Source organism: Copadichromis virginalis, linkage group LG17, assembly GCF_057382275.1.
Source record: "Copadichromis virginalis isolate Kocher_CV1m ecotype Utaka linkage group LG17, C_Virginalis_male_GT1.1, whole genome shotgun sequence".
Taxonomy (NCBI): Eukaryota; Metazoa; Chordata; class Actinopteri; order Cichliformes; family Cichlidae; genus Copadichromis; species Copadichromis virginalis.
This window is the reverse complement of record NC_140634.1, coordinates 25,036,676-25,054,451: the sequence shown is the minus strand read 5'-3', so window position 1 is coordinate 25,054,451 and position 17,776 is coordinate 25,036,676. Positions and strand designations below refer to the sequence as shown.

The 17,776-nt window shown below is 40.1% G+C and overlaps 1 protein-coding gene across 2 annotated transcripts in view; it reads left to right on the top strand.

Annotated features, from left to right (window-relative positions):
* The window catches only part of lin7a (lin-7 homolog A (C. elegans)), a 52,391-nt gene that overhangs the window by 16,885 nt on the left and 17,730 nt on the right, over window positions 1-17,776 (top strand). For both annotated transcript variants that reach the window (XM_085436703.1, XM_085436704.1), the window contains exon 2: window positions 6,895-7,013. In XM_085436703.1, coding sequence (XP_085292829.1) covers window positions 6,895-7,013 — 119 coding nt within the window. The remainder of the gene's footprint in view (window positions 1-6,894; window positions 7,014-17,776) is intronic.

The following is a 17,776-nucleotide window of genomic DNA, read 5'->3' as shown; positions in this document are numbered from 1 at the left end:
TGCGCTGCGGATATATTTTGTTTACAGAACACGGCTCCGTGCCTTTTCCCTGAAGCTCTCCGGCATCTTTTGCTGCTGTCTCCATCGATATCGCTATCTCTAATGCACGGTGCAAAGTGAGGTTATCCTCTGTGAGAAGTCGTTTCTGTGTGCCTTCATTGTTCATGCCGCAGACGAAACGGTCTCTCAGCGCATCTGACAGCCCCTCCCCGAACTGACAGTGTTCCGACAGCCGCCGGAGTTCCGCGATGTACTCCGATGTGGACTCATTCTTTAGTTGATTTCGTTTATGAAATCGGAAACGTTCGGCTATAACCAGTGGCTTCGGTTGGAAATGTTTTTGGAGCACTTCTGTGATCTCCTTGAAACTTTTGTCAGCTGGTTTGATCGGTGTGATGAGGCTGCGCAACAAGTTGTATGTTTTCGCTCCCATCACACTCAGTAACACAGCAACTTTCCTCTCGTCCTCTACTTTATTAGCTCGACAATACTGTTCAACTCTCTCTACGTATGTTGTCCAATCCTCTGTGCCATTATCGAAAACGTCCATTTGTCCAACGCCTCCTGACATTTTTCGGTATTTTTATAAGCGTCCTTCACTTAAAATAATTGATGTTACTCACGTCCTCTCTTTAGCCAGGCAGGTGAGCTAGCATCCACACGGAGGGTTAGTTGTTTTGGCCCTAACCGTTTTTCGTGTCTTTTTGGCCACTTTCACAAGGATTTCCCCCTCTCTGTCGTCCAATGCACATCGGGGATCCGTTTTAATCCTCGTCGCCAGTCTGTTATGTTCTCTTATAACTTAACTGGTAAGTAACGACGCCTTCTTTAGTCGTAGGAATTTACTTTAATAACCAGTCTAAGGAAAACAAGGCGCAGGCATATCAATGCGCGCATACACCACACTTTGTGTTCTACACTCAATAACAGAAAGTAGTGCCACAAACTATAAACTGATTTTACTAAATACATAACAATTAAGAACAAAGTTTAATTAAGCGGGCGCAGGCTGGCGTCCAACCAAATCGTCGGCCAAGTACAAAAGGTCACAAACAAGCCGAAGTGTCCAAAAAAGGGCGAGAAGGGGTCCAAAAATAAACAGGGCAGGGCAGAAAACAGGCGTAAAGACCAGAATATCAATTAGAGATCGGACAGGTGACAGATTAAAGGAAAATAAACACCATCAGGTGTCTTCACCATGTGAGCACTCGGAATAACTTTGTATTGATATGCAGTGACCTTTTCATGTAAGAGGACAGGAGGAACCTAAGCATGCCAGCACAATGTCCCTGAATGCATAACACCTCACAGCAGGAGTCAAGAATTCAGATTTTAGATAACATCCCGTTTTAAAGACCCGCAACTTCCACATCAGAGTGTTGTTTGTAACTTGGTTCCTCTTTTTTTTTTCCAACTGACTTTTATTTTTGGTTTTGAGTGACAGCCCTGTGTAACTAATGCCATAACCCGAAGTGTCACACACTGCTGCCAAAGGAAACCTTGTGCTTAACCGACACGTGCAAGAAACTTTGACAACGCTTCATTATTCCAGCAATAAGACACGTCCAACTGTTTTTAGTCCTTTTTTTTTTTTTTATTTATTTTTTTAAATAAAATCAGAAATATGGTGTTTGGAAACTGTGGGATCCCAACTAAAGCCCAGAGAGCTGCTAGGCTTCTAATACTGTAGCATAAACCCTCCATAAGTGTGTCGACTCAGCATGGACAACACTGAATAAGCGAAGCATTGAAGAAAGCACGAGATCCTCACTGCAGTGTATTTATTTTGCTCAACTGCTAACATGTGTCTCGTTAAATCTGTGTTTAACGCTTCTTAATTAGAGACGCTTCCGCTGTTGTTGTCATTTTATTTCTTATTATTTTCAGTTACATTTTTGTGCCGAATGAGAGAAAGAAACTGCAGGCATAGGGGCAGTAACAGTAGGGGCTTGGTGTACAGTCCCTCTGGGGATGAGAAGCAGGTGTGAAGGTAAGTGCAGAGCTGAGGTGATTGGAACAGGCGGGAACATGCTGAAGGCTAACGGTGCTTGGACTGGGAGTGATAGAATCTTTAATGTTCGACAGACAAAACACACCAGGAAAAATAGCAAAAATGCAGCTGCTGTCTTTAAATGAAACTCTTGGTTATTAGATTAATGGCTAATTCACACCACTGTTTGCTCTAAATAAGCCCGTATTAAATGACTGGACTGTCGCTTGCATGCCTTGTTCTCGTGATGGGAACTGACCCCTGCAATTTCAAGAAAATCAATAAAATTCTCAGTGCTTTATTACAGAGTGCTTGAAATAGAAACAGGCAGAGGGGGTAGCCCTGACAGCCAATTGGCTATAGCTCATACCACATGGGCGGAAGTGCTTTGAGGAATGAGTCCCCGATTTGATTTACAGCCAGCTGGATTCTTACCATGTCTCTCGCCTGTTCTCTTTCCCCATATTTCCTGTCCGTCTAATAACAGCACAATGCCCCCAAATGACCTTTTAAAGAAATAGAAACTGTACATTTCACATTACCTTATATAGTATTCACAGGGGTCAGAGCTCAGTACTGCTTCTTTTCTTACCTCCCGCTGGCTTGCATGCAGCAAAAGCCTTTCAGTCTGTCATCTGCTTTGCTGAATTGCTCAATATTCCCAGAATTCAATACCAGTGTGTGTGTGTGTGTGTGTGTGTGTGTGTGTGTGCTGGTATTACTCATATAGTGGGGACATAAGGAGAATCTGTTAAGTACAAGTTAAACTTGTAGGGATCTGAGTCTCCTTTGGAAGCAAAAACCAAGCCCCCTTTATATGAATCATGAAATTTTAGGTTGAAGACGGAAACTGTTTTCACATGTGAGCTCAGGAAAATGTCAGGACATTTAGGTCAGGGATGTTAAACTCATTTTACATCATAGGCCACATACAGCCCACTTTAATCTTAAGTGGGCCGGACCAGTGAAACTCCCCTTTCTGTCAGTATAAAGGAGTTTAATTATACATTTAATCCTTGAGATATCTTAATATTAGAAAAAGGGGTGCAATTTCGAATGTATGTCTCAGTTTTTTTCAATATGGTAGAGAAATGCTGCTGCGGTAAATGTCAGAAATTTGTCACCAGGACTCTGAAATTGTAAGAAATAAACGTGTCAAATTACAAAAACGTGAATCCATGTGTACAGTGGATGGATACACAGTGTATTCTGTGTATCCGTTGTAAATAATAGAAATTATAAAGGGAGAAAAAAAACTTTTCCTTGGTTTTTTATGTATTACCCAGTTACTTTGGTGTAGCGTGTGGGAGGTCTTTGTCAGTAAAGATAAAGCTGTAAAACATTACACCTTCCAATGATGTTCAATGGGGTCGGGCTGGAGTCTTCATCAGGACGTGTCTGGCCCCCCGGGCCTTATCTTTGACACCTCAGGTTTAGGTTGTGATACTGTCAGACTTTTTCTTTGTCACATGTTGATACTCTGTGTGGGTTTTAGACAGGGGATCTGACTAGAGCTTGCAGGAAGCAGAAAGCAGGATGATTGGGAAGCCAACAAAATGAAGATGGTTCAGTGTGCAAAGCATCATGCATTTGTCTTCTGGCATTCAACTCAATATTAAGCTTAGGGCAATAGTGCATGTGTGTAAATGGCTATGGTTTTTTTTTTTAAGTGGTTTTTTATACCAAAGAAACCTGCATGGAGCTATAATACATAGTTGAGCCTTAAAATGAAGGGGACACAGCCTATTAAGTATAGAATAGTCTAAGTATATATTATTTACTTTACTACATATCACTGCTCAGTGGGTTATTTATGGTTCATTTATACTTAGAATTTCTGACTTTTTGCATTTTGCTAAATTATAATAGAGCACTTCACTCTCAGACTGCTCACAGACGGCTTACTTGTGATTCCTAGAGTTTTTCCTTCCTACTGTTGCCAAGCGCTCGCTTGCTGTCTCATTGTTGGGGTTTCTCTCTACACTGTATATTGTATGGCCTTTACCTCACAAAATAAAGGGTCTCGAGGTAACTGTTTTTGTGATTTAGAGCCGTATAAATAAAACTGAATTGAATTGGATTTTCTCAGTCTCTCATATCATTGTGGAGGAATTTTGGTCCCACTCTTCTTTACAGCATTGCTTCAGTTCATTGACGTTCACAGGTCTATGCACAGCTCGATTAAGGGCCTGTCACGTCATTTCATTCAGGCTGAAGTCTGGACTTTGACTGGGCTGTTGCTGCACCTTGATTCTTTTCTTTTTCAGACATTCTGTTGTAGATTTGCTGCTGTGCTTGGGATCATTGTCCTGTTGCATGACCCAGTTAAAACTTTGCCTGTCAGGCAGATGGCTTCACATTTGACTGTAGAACACTTTGGTGTATAGAGGAGTTTGTGGTCGACTCAATGACTGCAAGGTGGCAACATCCTGTGGCTGCAAAACAAGCCCAAACAATCAGTCCTCCAGCACAGCGCTTGACAGTGGATATGAGGTGGCTGTGCCACAGTGCATTATGGGCAAACATCTGTCCAAAGGACATTGTTCTAGACGTGCTGTGCATTGTTCAGATGCAACTGTGTAAACCTAACCTGTCCTGCCATGTTCCTTTTAGAGAGAATAGACTTTCTCCCAGCAACCGTTCTACTGTCATGAACTTTAACATTTAACTTGCTGACTGAGGCCTGTAGAGTCTGCAGTATAGCCTTCGGGATTTTATTTTATTTTATTTTGCAGCCTCTCTAAGCATTACATGGTCTGACCTTGGGGTGATTTTGCTTGGTTCACCATTCCTGGAAAGATTGTGGCATTGGGTTATCACACACCTGAGTGCTCTTGACCAGCAAACTGCCAAAACCTCTGCTTTTATAGAGGTGCTCACACTTGCTGATACTGAATTATTCAAACGCATTTAGTTAGCAGCAGCTGGTTGCTGCTTAACTTTTTAATTGCTATGGAAGCAGTAAAGGCGTACTTATGTTTTCTATTTACATTACTTACCCTTTTTTTTTTCTCTCTGTTCGTCTCTGTTACTTGTATCCATGTTTGTGAATCACTGATCTAAATTCTTGATTAATCAACAAAAATCAGCACAATTTGTTATGTTTGATTGCATTACAGACTTCTGTGTCCCTGTTTTCCCAGTTTTCTCTCTGAACAAGCATATGTGGATACAGCAAAAAACCTAGAGAGTATATTTATGCGTCTGTGTGCTCGATCCCTGGTGGTCAGCATAGATGGAAGTGTGGCCCTGCCATATAACGTCATTAAATATGCAGCGTTTGCTTGTTGATATATCATGACCCTAAACCTGCAACTCAGCTAAACGTCTGTTGCCGCTGGTACGTTGTTTTAAATGAATAACATCAGTCGTTGATATATAATTGTAACCCACTGATAAATCAAGCGGCAGAAACATGTTGCGAGGCTCAAATCTTTTACACAGAAACACTTTTGAGCAGTGTGATATTGACGAAAACAAAGCTAATCACACTTGCTGACAAGAAATAATGTGACCCAGTTTTGAAGTTTATTCTGTAACGGGGCATATTTCAGCTCAATCTATGCTCATCTATTCAGATAAGGCTTTGGCAACTTTCTGATGTGTCCTCGAGAACAGATAAAAAAGACGCCACTCAGTCGCAGATTAAAAGAGACTAATCTCAGAGGCCGCTGGATCATTTATAGCCCTTGAGGCCTTACCAACACTGAGAGACCTACTAAACACAGTGTACACAACATCTACTCCAAGTCTGTCTAGCTGAGGAGAGGGATCCCGCTTCCTTTGTCTTCCTGAGTTTTCCTGCAGTTTAATTTTCTGTTTTTTGCATTTTAGGGATTTTTTTTTTTTCTTGTCTGAATTTCCTGTCTAATGTTGGAGGATGCTGTTTGCGTCACATTTGTGATATTGAGCAATACGGTTGCATTTTAATTCGGCTCTACGTGATAAATAATTAAATGCGTCTGAAAAAAATATTTGATAGTATTTACAAAACAAACTTTTGTGGTGTTCAGAAGCTAAATGTAATAAAACATGTATTCATTACGTGCTATACTGAAATTATGAATACTTTTTATTGTTTTATCCTTCTGAAGTTTTAACATATTTTGGGGAGTTAAGAGTACTACTAGTTTAAAGATGTGACCTGATTGGCTTAAAGAATGAATTAAATAATCAGTAATTAGTAGACAATGAATATAATCGTTACTTAAATGCCTTATTATGGGGTACTTGCAAAAAATAGCCTGTGTCCCCTTTGGGTTGAAACTAGAGCAGAGGGGGAACTTGAATTGTATGAACTGAAATGTTATTGCCGTCACCCCCTCTTGTGTGGTCACAGGTCTTAGGCATGAATAAAACATGATATTGACAAAACAATCTAAGTCCAGTGATTGAGTACCAAATCACCCTTTCTACCTTTGTGAGTCTATTTGGCCTGCCAGTTTCAGAGGGTAAAAAATTAATCATCCAGGCTGTGGAACTTGTTCAGCAGAAGCTAATTAAGAGAAAAGAGCTCAGAAGACCCCAGAGTCACGGCCTCTACCTTAAGGCTTACGGTTTAGTGTAAACGCTTTGTAATGCCTACTCTTTCCAGGAAGTGTTACCTTTGAACAAATGAGTCCTTGACTTGTCACCCCGCTCCTTTATTCTCATGCTCAGAGATAAGCCAATGCAAACGATCCATGGATGGGATTGCTGTTCTATCGTCCTTGCAACTGCTGGCCTTGACTGAGTCTATTTCCATTATCCTGCCCATTGATTTGCTCTAGCGCCTTTGTCACAGCAGTGCTGTTAATGTAATTGAACGGGGCTTCTTTTTTTCCTCTTCCTCTGTCCCCTTGGCATGAGTACCCACACACATATACATATTTACTCACACCCATTCTCTCTCTCTCGCTTCCCAGATGTTGCCAGGGCTATTGAGCTGCTGGAGAAGCTGCAGGAGTCAGGCGATGTTCCCGGTCACAAGCTCCAATCTCTGAAGAAAGTCCTTCAGAGTGAGTTCTGCACAGCCATCAGAGAGGTGAGTCACTGCTGCTCTGTGAACACCAACAAGAATTTAGATTGTTTTTCTTGTGTGGGGCTCCTTTGTCATGACCTTTCCCATCTGTCTTCTGTACTGGACCTTTAGTAGAATTTGTGCATAATATGTTTTTGTAATTTAAAACAAAACAATACAAAAAGATAAAATGTGGGAACAATAAGCTGAACTCAGACGTGATTTTTGCAATGGCTTTATCCATCTAACTCCATTTCTTATTCCACAGGGCTAATGACCCATAAGAGCTTGAAGCACCAAAGACAAGCATTATGTAGCTTTTCTTGAAAGGGCACATGGGCATTGTTAGGAATACCAGCAGTGCAGAGACCCATACGAATAATCTCAACATCTAAACCACAATGAGACAGGAATGTAATTCACTTTTAGATATACATAAAGGGGATAAATAAATATATTAAAAATAGGTTGTCTGGTTATACCCCACCATCCATCATGTGTCTGTGGATGTTGGTTTCTTGGATAACGTTTTAAAAAGAGCTACCTTTAAAAAAAAATATTCTCAATACTATTACAAAGACTGACATTCAGCCTAATAATTCAACAATTCATGTTTACGTACTGAGTAATTTTTCTATGGGTTAGGGGTATAAAGGATGTCGAATTCCTGGTTTAATTTGGCTCAAAATGAAAGCTTAGAGGACGTCTTCAGTAAAACTGTCATTTTTTTTCAAGAATGCAAAAACTTGCATACAACACCATCTATTTCTCTTTTTCAAAATTTGCGTTAAACGCAGGCACACTTGCCAGTTTATTTAATATCAATCAGTATCAAACATCTGGTATATATTTGCTGACATTTTCTGCTGTGTAACAGACAGTCAGACAGGACCACTATTGGTATTTATTGATGATTGATGATAATGAAAGTTTAAATGAAAATTTAAAAAGTAAAGAAGGGACACCATTCATATGTTTCTACTGTTGACATTGCATAGTTTGCCCACCTGAGGGCACTGCAACTTCCGTTTTGGTAAAGCACGGCCAGCTAATGTGAGCAAAGTCAGGCAGAGAGTATAAGAGTAAACAAATAACTTTACAAAACAAAAGGTTATGGAGTTTTTCTTCCAGCTGTTGCCAACAATGTTTATGTATTTTGCATTTGAAAGAAAAAGATATCGATATTGGAAAATACTGAAATATCGGATTTTGAAATCACTAAATTTCGGTAGGAGGAGTGGTCTTAGAAATTCTGTCACTTGGGCCCTAAGTAGTTCATTTAAAAGAAATGCCACTGCGATTTGTTGGCTTACTTTGAAGATTATCTTGACGTGGTTACTTATAACTTTAAGCGTATTATTATCTGTGGTGCTTGAAAGGCTTGATAGTAGCAAGAGTACTGATTCTGAGTCCTGTAAGCTCCATCAGACCCAAAGAAATAAAAACAGCAGATAGTCACCTTGTGTTTTTCAAATGAATTTGACACCTGACTTGACATCCAAATCTCTAAACAGCTTTTCGCTCAACATATTTCATATCTTGGCCGAAGGTGAGAAGTAACATTACCTGATAGTTTTATATAATGCAGTGGTGCCAAACTGTGCTGTCAGGTCACTGTAAGTGCCTTGAAACTCAAACCCAAAGCCCACAGTAAGCCTGGAGCAACAACAAGAAAATCAGAGAGTGTAACTTTAAGGCATTGCTGAGCTGCATCAATCAACAAATGACTGCAGCATAATGAAAATGTCAGAGCTTATCGCGCTGCCTTATTACAGCTAGAGCTGAACAGCAGAAGTCAGAGGCACAGTGGGTTTTTGACTGCATAACCCCCCCCCCCCCCCCCCCCACACACACACATTTAAATGTTCACAGGGCCAGAAAACATCATGAGCATTTCATTAAGTCTAAGGTTTGATAAGCTCGTTAAACTGAATTTTAATTAAGCGAATCCCTGTTAGGGACTGGTTTCAATCGTATTTTACGGGGATGAAGTAAAATGTGAATCGTGAAACTGAAGTTCTTGTTTTTCTCCTCTTGTTAAAATGCTTTCATTCTCATGCACGCAAAACAACCACCCACTGATCCATCATCTTGAGATCATTCATCAAGACGGCGGGGGTAAGAAGCAAACAAGAGCGTTCGCTCTACGTGGCGCGGCTGCACAGGCTGATAACAACAGATCTTGTGTGTTTAGTGTTCTGTCTGTTGTGATATACTTTAGCACTACCCAGTGACATGGATTTGTTAAGTAAACAGCAGTTTGAAGAGCAGGGAAGCAGATGACAGAATGGCCTCTGTGCTGCAAGTTAATTGTGAACAAAGTGAACATGTAATTTGTTCTGGAATGAAAGACAATTAGCGGACTTCATCAGTATGTTGGGAAGAGCGCCGCTGTATTTTCTGAAGAGAATTGTGTTGTAAATTAAGTAGACATGCAATAAGATTTTACTGCTGCAGGGCAAAAAATAACCATAATATGTTTTGGAAAATCAGTGATATGGGGAATTGTAAGCCAGCTGCTGTAATTCGCACTTTATAAAACTTACTTTCTCAGCTTGTACTTGTTACTTAGAAGTATATATGGGGTAAACAAAATAATAAAGAAGGTCTTAAAATCTGAAGATAAATAATTGCATAAAATATTTTGTCATTTGTTTAAAAGATGAAGAAAACGATGAGTATGACACTTCTGTATTTAACAGGATCTCACCATTTCTTTTACTTTAACAGAGCATAATTAAATGCCATTTCATGCATTAACTGCCATTAGGGTACTGTGATTGATTAAAAAAAAAAAAAAAGCTGGTCCGATGTATTATAACATACATAATTTATTTAATCAATTTTTTAAAATATAACATAACTTTTGTCAAAGATGCCTCATATTTTCAGACTCTTACAGTTGTCCCATCCACTTTCTGTAACCACCTGTAGGTAAAGCAGCTTTCTTCTGAATGGCTGTGCTTCGTAAGCTGAATGTTTCAGGATCACTTGGGTGGGGCTTCTGTGCTAACATCCAGAGCTGTGTGCATGAGATGACCATGATATTTAGCCTTACTGACATCATACTGATCTAAGAGTAGAAAAAACTGTCTAGATCAAAGTGGTTACAGCACTCTGATGGCTAAGTGTCTACACGTGTTGATAGAATGTACTGTGCAAACACTGTGAGACACCTACCAGTTCTTTATATTTAGCTTACAAGAACGCTGGCTTTGTTCTATTTTTTAAAACGCCCTGGAGCTATAGTTGTTCAGGCTTTCTGAAGCACTTTTAAAGTTTTTATCTACAGCAGATGAACAGTATCTGAAAGTCGTGCCTGATGCATGGCCTGAAAGATGCATCTAGCCCTTCAGTTTGTCCTTCTACTGTCAGAAATGGTCTCAGCGGCTACCAGGAAAGAAGAGAAACGGGGAGAAAAGGCTGAGGTATGCCAAAGAACTGGACTGAAAAAATCAGTGTGAACGCGTTTTTTGAAACGTCTGATTCGGATTGATGTCATTATAGACAGAGGAGATCAGGACAGAGTCAGCAGTGAGTGCAACATGGTGGAGGCTCAGTCATGTTGTGGGGCTGTATTTCAGTCAGTGGTGTTGGGGATCTTGGAAAAACTGATGGAATTATGATCCCAAACACACTGCCAACGCAATAAAAACATACCTGGATAGAAAAACACACAATGGGAAACTATCAGTCATTGCCTGGCTTCCCCAGAGCCTGGACTGAACATTTTTGTAGTGTGGGATCATGTAGAAAAGACTTCCAAAGAATGTCCTTCAAGAACCCAGAGGAGCTGTTCCTGAAGATGAATTCAAGATATGACAAGAACACCTGGCTAAGACAGTTCAGGTTGTGTTGAAGACTAAAGGGAGTCATACTGAATATTGGCTTGTTAGACTTGTACAAACTTTGTATTTGCCTTACATACCGCATATCCATCTATGTTTGCACATGTTTTGATAAATCACTGCCACTTTTCCCATTTTATATAACAAAATATAAAGAAATTAGGGGAGGCTGAAGACTTTTGTACTGCACTATATGCATATATGTGTGACAGAAAATAAGGTAAAGCACGAAAGGTCCCTTTTAGATCAAGGAAACACATCAAAAAGGAGTGTCATGCAGAGTCTGTAGAGGATGATAAAATGTGATATTTGACAAGACATCCAATTTGAACGCCCTTTATAGTCGCAGTTTAATCAGTGAATGCTGGAGATCATTAATTTTTCAGCTTTTGTCTAGACAAATAGAAAAGTAGAAAGTTCGCCAACACCAGCAATGACACCAATGATCAGAAATTAATTCTGATCAAATGTTACGTAAAACCCATGAAAACATGCAACAGAAGGGATGGGGAATAGTCTTCTGTTCTGCTCTGCTCTGGCCAGCTTGGGGAAGCCTGGCACGTCCTGGCACCAACTGCCCGTCTGGCAACCAGCTGACTGATCCCAGTGCCAGTCACTGGAGTGCAATGACAGTGATTCTCAAAAACCTCATAAAAAAAAAAGAGCGCGGCAGCAGCAGTAGTTGCTGTTTGCCAAGAGCCAAAGATGCGAAGCACTTCACCCACAAAGAGCTGGCTAAACACAGTCACCAGGGAAACCATCAGAGATGCTGTGGGATTAGTGGGCTGCAGCGAGGACGACTGTGGCTTATAGTCAATGACACATTTGGAAAACCGACGCACTACAACAGCATCTCTCTGTAATGCTGAGCCAGCTGGAGGACCATTTATAAGTGGTGGTTGTTGCATACTGTAGATTATTACCAATATTATGCGGCGCATTAAATGAGGTCATGTAGTGGAATATCACAGCTCTCAACAGCTGTGTCCTCTGATGCTCTGTTTGCATCAGGAGCAGTTAGCAGAGACAATCTTTGAGTGAAAGGGAATCTCAGTGGGAAAGTAGCAGTTAGGCTGGATTTAATGGTCTGAAATACTAACGCTTTTTTTGATATGTTTGTTTGTGACAAGAGAAAGCAGCTACAGCCACAGGGTTCATTTTTTCTGTCTGGTGATGTCTTCTTCTCACACACAGCCTGCCTTTATTTCAGTCTGTCAATAGGTATTGAAAAATGTTTTTTTTATAATTATTTGAACCGGTAGCTTGTACATAAAGGAAGAATGTAGGCCCTGTAACCCTCTGTAACAGTGCCCTGCTACTATCATGACACTTAACTCCTGTGTCTTTGGGCAAGACACTTCAACCGTTGCCTACTGGTGGTGGTCAGAGGGCCTGGTGGCGCCAGTGTCCAGCAGCCTCGCCTCTGTCAGTGTCAGTTTGATTCCATAAAAAGTGACAAAAACATTAGCGTCCGTTGCTCACATGGGAAGAAAACTTCTTTTTACAGTGGAAAAAAACCCATAAACTTCCCAGCAAGCACCGAACCACGTAATTGGAAATTCACTGAGAAACTCGCAGATTCTTCCACTGACCGCTGCAGCACACCTGCACCAGGGCAAACCTCCGCCTACCCCACTCCTGCTTTACAGGTGAAAATAGAGCAACAGGACCGCTGAGTCTTTGACTTTATTTATTTCCTGCTGTGTTTTACTTGCATCTATTTGAAAGAGTGAGTGTAAACACAAAAAATATTTTATTTTATTTTATGTGCTGGAATGTGTAGAAAAAAGGTTTAAATGTTAAACTAATTTCTTCAAGTCAGAGAATGTTGCATATAATTAAATTTTTGCTTGATGCATAAAGTTAAAAGGTTAAAACTAATAAAACAAGTTTTAAAAAGAGACTTTTCCATTTGATTACATTTTGTATGATGGATTATGTAGAAAAAGTAGAATTGGGCTGAAAGATCTATCGCTTTGTTACCTATTCAGGTTATAAATCGTGTTTTTAAAAAGTAACTAAGTAATGAATTACTTTTGAAAATAAGTAATCAGTAAAGTAACGGGATTACCTTTTGGGGGAAGTAATCAGTAATTAGTTACTGATTACTTTTTTCAAGTAACTTGACCAACACTGATTACCATTAACTGAAACATTAAAAGCAAACCTGAAGAAAAAATACAAAATCCCCACTGCTTTAATTTATTTGTCTATTTCTTGTCTTTCTTTGCTTCTTGATTTTTATCTCTAATATCTCAGATGTCTGAATATTACAGAGGAAGAAATAAATCAGTACTTTCAGCCACAAAATGATACCATAATGCAGACAACAAATGCTCATTGTCATGGAATACCTATCTAAAGTGATTGTGAAATCTCGGGAAGTAGCTTTTTACGCTATAATGGCAGTAATTTCAACTCACTGCTGCCTAAAAGGGAAAAAATATCTTTGTAATTCTAAGAAAAACCCACTGCTTTTTAATCCAAAGGAAAATATACTCAGAATTGGTTTTTAACTAGATCAGTTTTTCACTTTGGAGCTGTTTAAAAATTCCTCTCTGTAATCATATTCTAATTCATTTTCACTCACCATAAAACGCAGGTTAAAATAGCTCAACCCTCGCCTTGTACATTTTGATCACGCTCACCTTGTGGGATTTCATTATCACAGATGACCTTTCTTTCCAGTACAAACTTTATCCTGTAATCTATGATATGATTCCTTTTCTTACACACATATTTGAGTTGGTTCATTTCAGAGACAGGGGAGGGGACACTAATCTTGTCTATGGAGTATAAACCTGACTTCCTACTATATGTCTGCGTCAAGAGAATTTGCAAAACATGAATCAGCCTTGTTAGTGGATGACAAGGTAACTGTCAATATGAAGAATGGACGGCAGGGAAAAGAGCCAGTTCAGCAGTGTTAGAGATAAATGACAACGAGACAGAGTTTGATGAGCTGGTTGTCTTCCCCTCGCCACGTTCATCGATGGTGTGGGGGAGAGTCTTGTGTCGCAGCATTAGTTTCACTGCAACACCCTGAATGAGTTGTCCGGGTCAATCAGCCTTGCAAATGGGAAAGGAAGGACACAAGATGAGATGACTGGAAGAGCTAACCAGCTGGAAATGATGGAAGGGAGTGATGTGCGGGATATTGGGTTAGACGGAGCCACGTGACCAATACAGGAAGTGCAATAAGCAGGCTCAGAGCGGCCACGTTTTTCATCAGCTTTGAAATTGCAGTTGATTTTCCACTTCAGCAGAGATTTTCAGTCAGCATAATTGACTGGGATTTGTGTTGATTCCGTCACAATGCCTCCGACTCCCACATCACATTAAGTTAAAGGATGAAAGGTACATTAAGTCAGTCTGTTCGAGCTCTATATTTTCCCTCGGTGTCATGGTTTGCACCACTGAGACGCTAACTATAATGGTTTTCATCCTTAACAAAACTACATTAACCAGACTAAGACCTCCTTTTTCCCCACCCCCCGTCCACCCTCTCCATCTCTCACTAGACAAAACAAGAAGCCGTGTTCCTAAGAAGCACTGCATCAATATTCCCTGTAGGCATCCCTTCCGAGATGGGCTTTGTGATGCTGGTATTCTTTTAGAAAGAATGTGTTTGTGTCCACTTCACCATTAAAACCAGGAATGTGTGGCAAACTAAGCAGAAGGGAGCCATGTAGGGGAGGATGGAGTGGCTGTATTGATGTTGTTGGAAGGACAGTGAAGACATTTGGTTAAAGGAAAGGGGAATTGACAAGATGCCTGCAGGAAAGCTGGCCTTTTTAGAGCAAAGTGCACCCACCACAAGAGGAGGCTGACATTCAAAAGCACAAAGCTGTTAGTCCCATTTTTGGCTCTCTGCAGGGCACTGCAACCAATCAGGTTAAATATGAAGGGAGATATCAACTGTGGATCTTCAGAGCACTGTTATTTAAATATGACGAATAAATAAGCCAGGACATATTATATATTAATATTTTTTTATAGAAAAATCAGTGAACTTGGGAATGGGCTTATATAGTTCAAAGTCAACAAGCTTGTCTTTAGACTGGAGGAAGAAGTCTGAGTACCTGGAGGAAATCCACACAGACACAGGGAGGGCATGCAGACTCCTCATGGAAAGATATTGACCATGTAACAATTGGGCTAACCACTGCAACGCCTTGCTGCTTGTGGTATGGATATATTAGTCATTGTTTATAAGAAAATAAAACATTTAGGGTCAAGATGCCCTGCATGAGCTCTGCTGCTCAACTCGTGAAACAGCAAGGGAGGAACTAGGAAATAATCGAACCATCAGCCAGTTCAGAAGGCTTTTTTTAAATTATCTGTTCAGTCAGAGTGGACACTCAATGTTCCACTGTTCCAAAAAAGAAATTATGCAAATGGTCGTCCTTATTTAATTTAAATCTTCAGCTGATATCCATCCACTTATTTTCCCAAATTACAGCACAGGCTAAATAATTCAGCACTCTTCTTCTCTTTCCTCACACCAGAAGTGTTGTATCTGAAGTTCCCAGAGTTGCAGTTACTTTGGCACACCGTATGTGGTATTGCTATGAACATTAAGCAGTAGAAGTAACAGTGAAAGATGGACATGATTTCGAGTCATATTGGATAAAACATTAAGTCCATTTTGTAAATTTTAGTTACGTAGGAGTCAGAAAAGAGGAAAAACACTTTTCGAGGCTTCAAAATGGCACCTTGGTGTCTATCTTTTATACTGTCGATAGATATTATAGGTGTTTTGCCTGTAAATGACTAGTGGGTGAGCAAAGTGACGTATTTAACTAAAACAAACTCTTAGGTTTTTCCAAAGAAAAGTGGACATTACCCTTATATTGGCCAAAAGAAAAGTTGAATCCAGTTGCTGCTCCTCATTACTTGGATGTGTGTTTCAAACCAGTTCTTGGCATCTACGTCTGCGTATCTTTGAGCACTGGTCCGTGTTAAGTTGATTTTGACATTTTTCCAAACTAGTATTTTGCAATTGTCCTCTGAGTCAGTGTTTCCCATCCACTCTGCCGGCCCACATAGGTGTGGCGTGGAAGATTATCTGGCTCCACCTGATTAATACCCTAAGCGACCGGCGTGAGTAACGGGCAGAACAATTACATTATCCTCCCCTAGAGGGCGGTACAACTACCTGCTCTAATTAAATGGGTTGCCAACCGCCAGTAAAACAGTAGAAGACGCAGAAGAAATTACATCATAGTCATGCTGTGAGTGAGACAACGAAGCCCGTAATAGCAATGGATAAATATTTGAAAAGAAAAAGTAGTCAATCTGACCTGGGTCCTAGAAAAAATACAGACTGGGGAAAAATTATCAGTACGCTTTTTGTGACATTTTTGTTTGATGGTGTGCCGTGTGATTTTTCTAGTGTGAAATATGTGCTGTGGCTCCAAAAGGTTGGGAAACACTGCCCTGAGTAATTTAACTAAAGCTTTCACCACACCACCAGGGGGCAGGATTACCAGAGGGCGTGGCGTGCGTTTTTCCACTCTTGCCTTCTGTTTTTGATTGTTTTCTGTGATTTTATTCTTCTTTGTGTGTGCTGACATTTACCTCGTTTTCTTAAGAGGCTTTGCCTTTTGTCAGGCTACAATTCTAAGCAGAAATAGTGCTTAATGAATTACAAGGGTAAATACTTTACTGCGTTCTCTTGTGGTATAAACTGGTATTACATGAAAGCGCAGCACAACCCTACTTCATCTTCAATCTTCATATCTTGTCAACACAATACACAGATAAATGGATCATATATTCATGGAAGCTGTTTCTTCACATTTAATTACACATAACAATTAAACTATATTACACTCATGAATTTACAATAAGCACTTTAAAAATACTTTTTAAGTGCATTATTTTAGTCAACCCTTCTGAGACTTTATCTGTGAAATAGTTCACTGTTTGTTTGTTTTTTATCCATTGTTGAGGATCAGGGGATCCAAAAGTGAGATGTTGGCCACCCTTATGCTCACTTTGGCCATTTTGATGCATCAGCGATATATACTGAGAGAAACCTGAGAGTTTTTTATTTTCTGGGTATCATTATTTTTCGGCTCACTGCTGTGCCGCCTTCTCAGAATATGCCAAGTATTTCATACGCATTGCAGTGCTATCTGTAACGTCGTGTTTGAATAGGGCCATTACTAAACATTTACATAACAGAGACCATGTTTTAAGGACCAAAATGCTTTACTTTCACAGACAGATAAAGGCCATTTTTCCTACAGACTTCTTGTCTTATAGGTGCTAAGAGAGAGCATTAGAGACTGTTATGGACTGAATAAATAGCTGTAATTAGGACTTGCTGTAGTGTTTTTCTAACAAAGAGATAAAAGAGAGAAATGAAGCTACTGTGTAGTAAGATAGAGGCAAGAAAAACCTTTTGTGGCATTTATAAAGCTGTGCTAAGCCTCAAAAAGATCAAGAAAAGGTGTCATTTGGGAGTGGTGTGTGTGTGGGGGGGGACTGCAGGCTCCTCTTATCAAAATGCATCAGCGGCACCATGAATCTACAAAAACATGTTGCGCTCTGAAGTGCACCCTCAAAAGCTAGTCATTTGGTCTTTGAGATTCATGAGCAAACAAGCCGACAGGAGCTCAGGGATATTTTTTTCCATGCTCTTGAGATCTCTACATACAAATATCTGAAGGTTTGCATCCTATGAGTATACACCCTTTTGACGATACAGAAAAGCAAGGCCCTTGTAATGTTTTTGCAGGGATACGTCAGAGCTGCCTGCCACATTCGCCTCCAACAAGCTGCTCTGCTGCAATGAGAGATGTGACGTCATCCAGGAAGTGGAATCATTATTTTATTTCTGAGCCATAATATCCAACATAGCATACACATTCATTCCAAGTCTGCTTTGCATTGAGAAGCTGTTGTTTTTCTGCTGAGAAACATTCGTCAGTT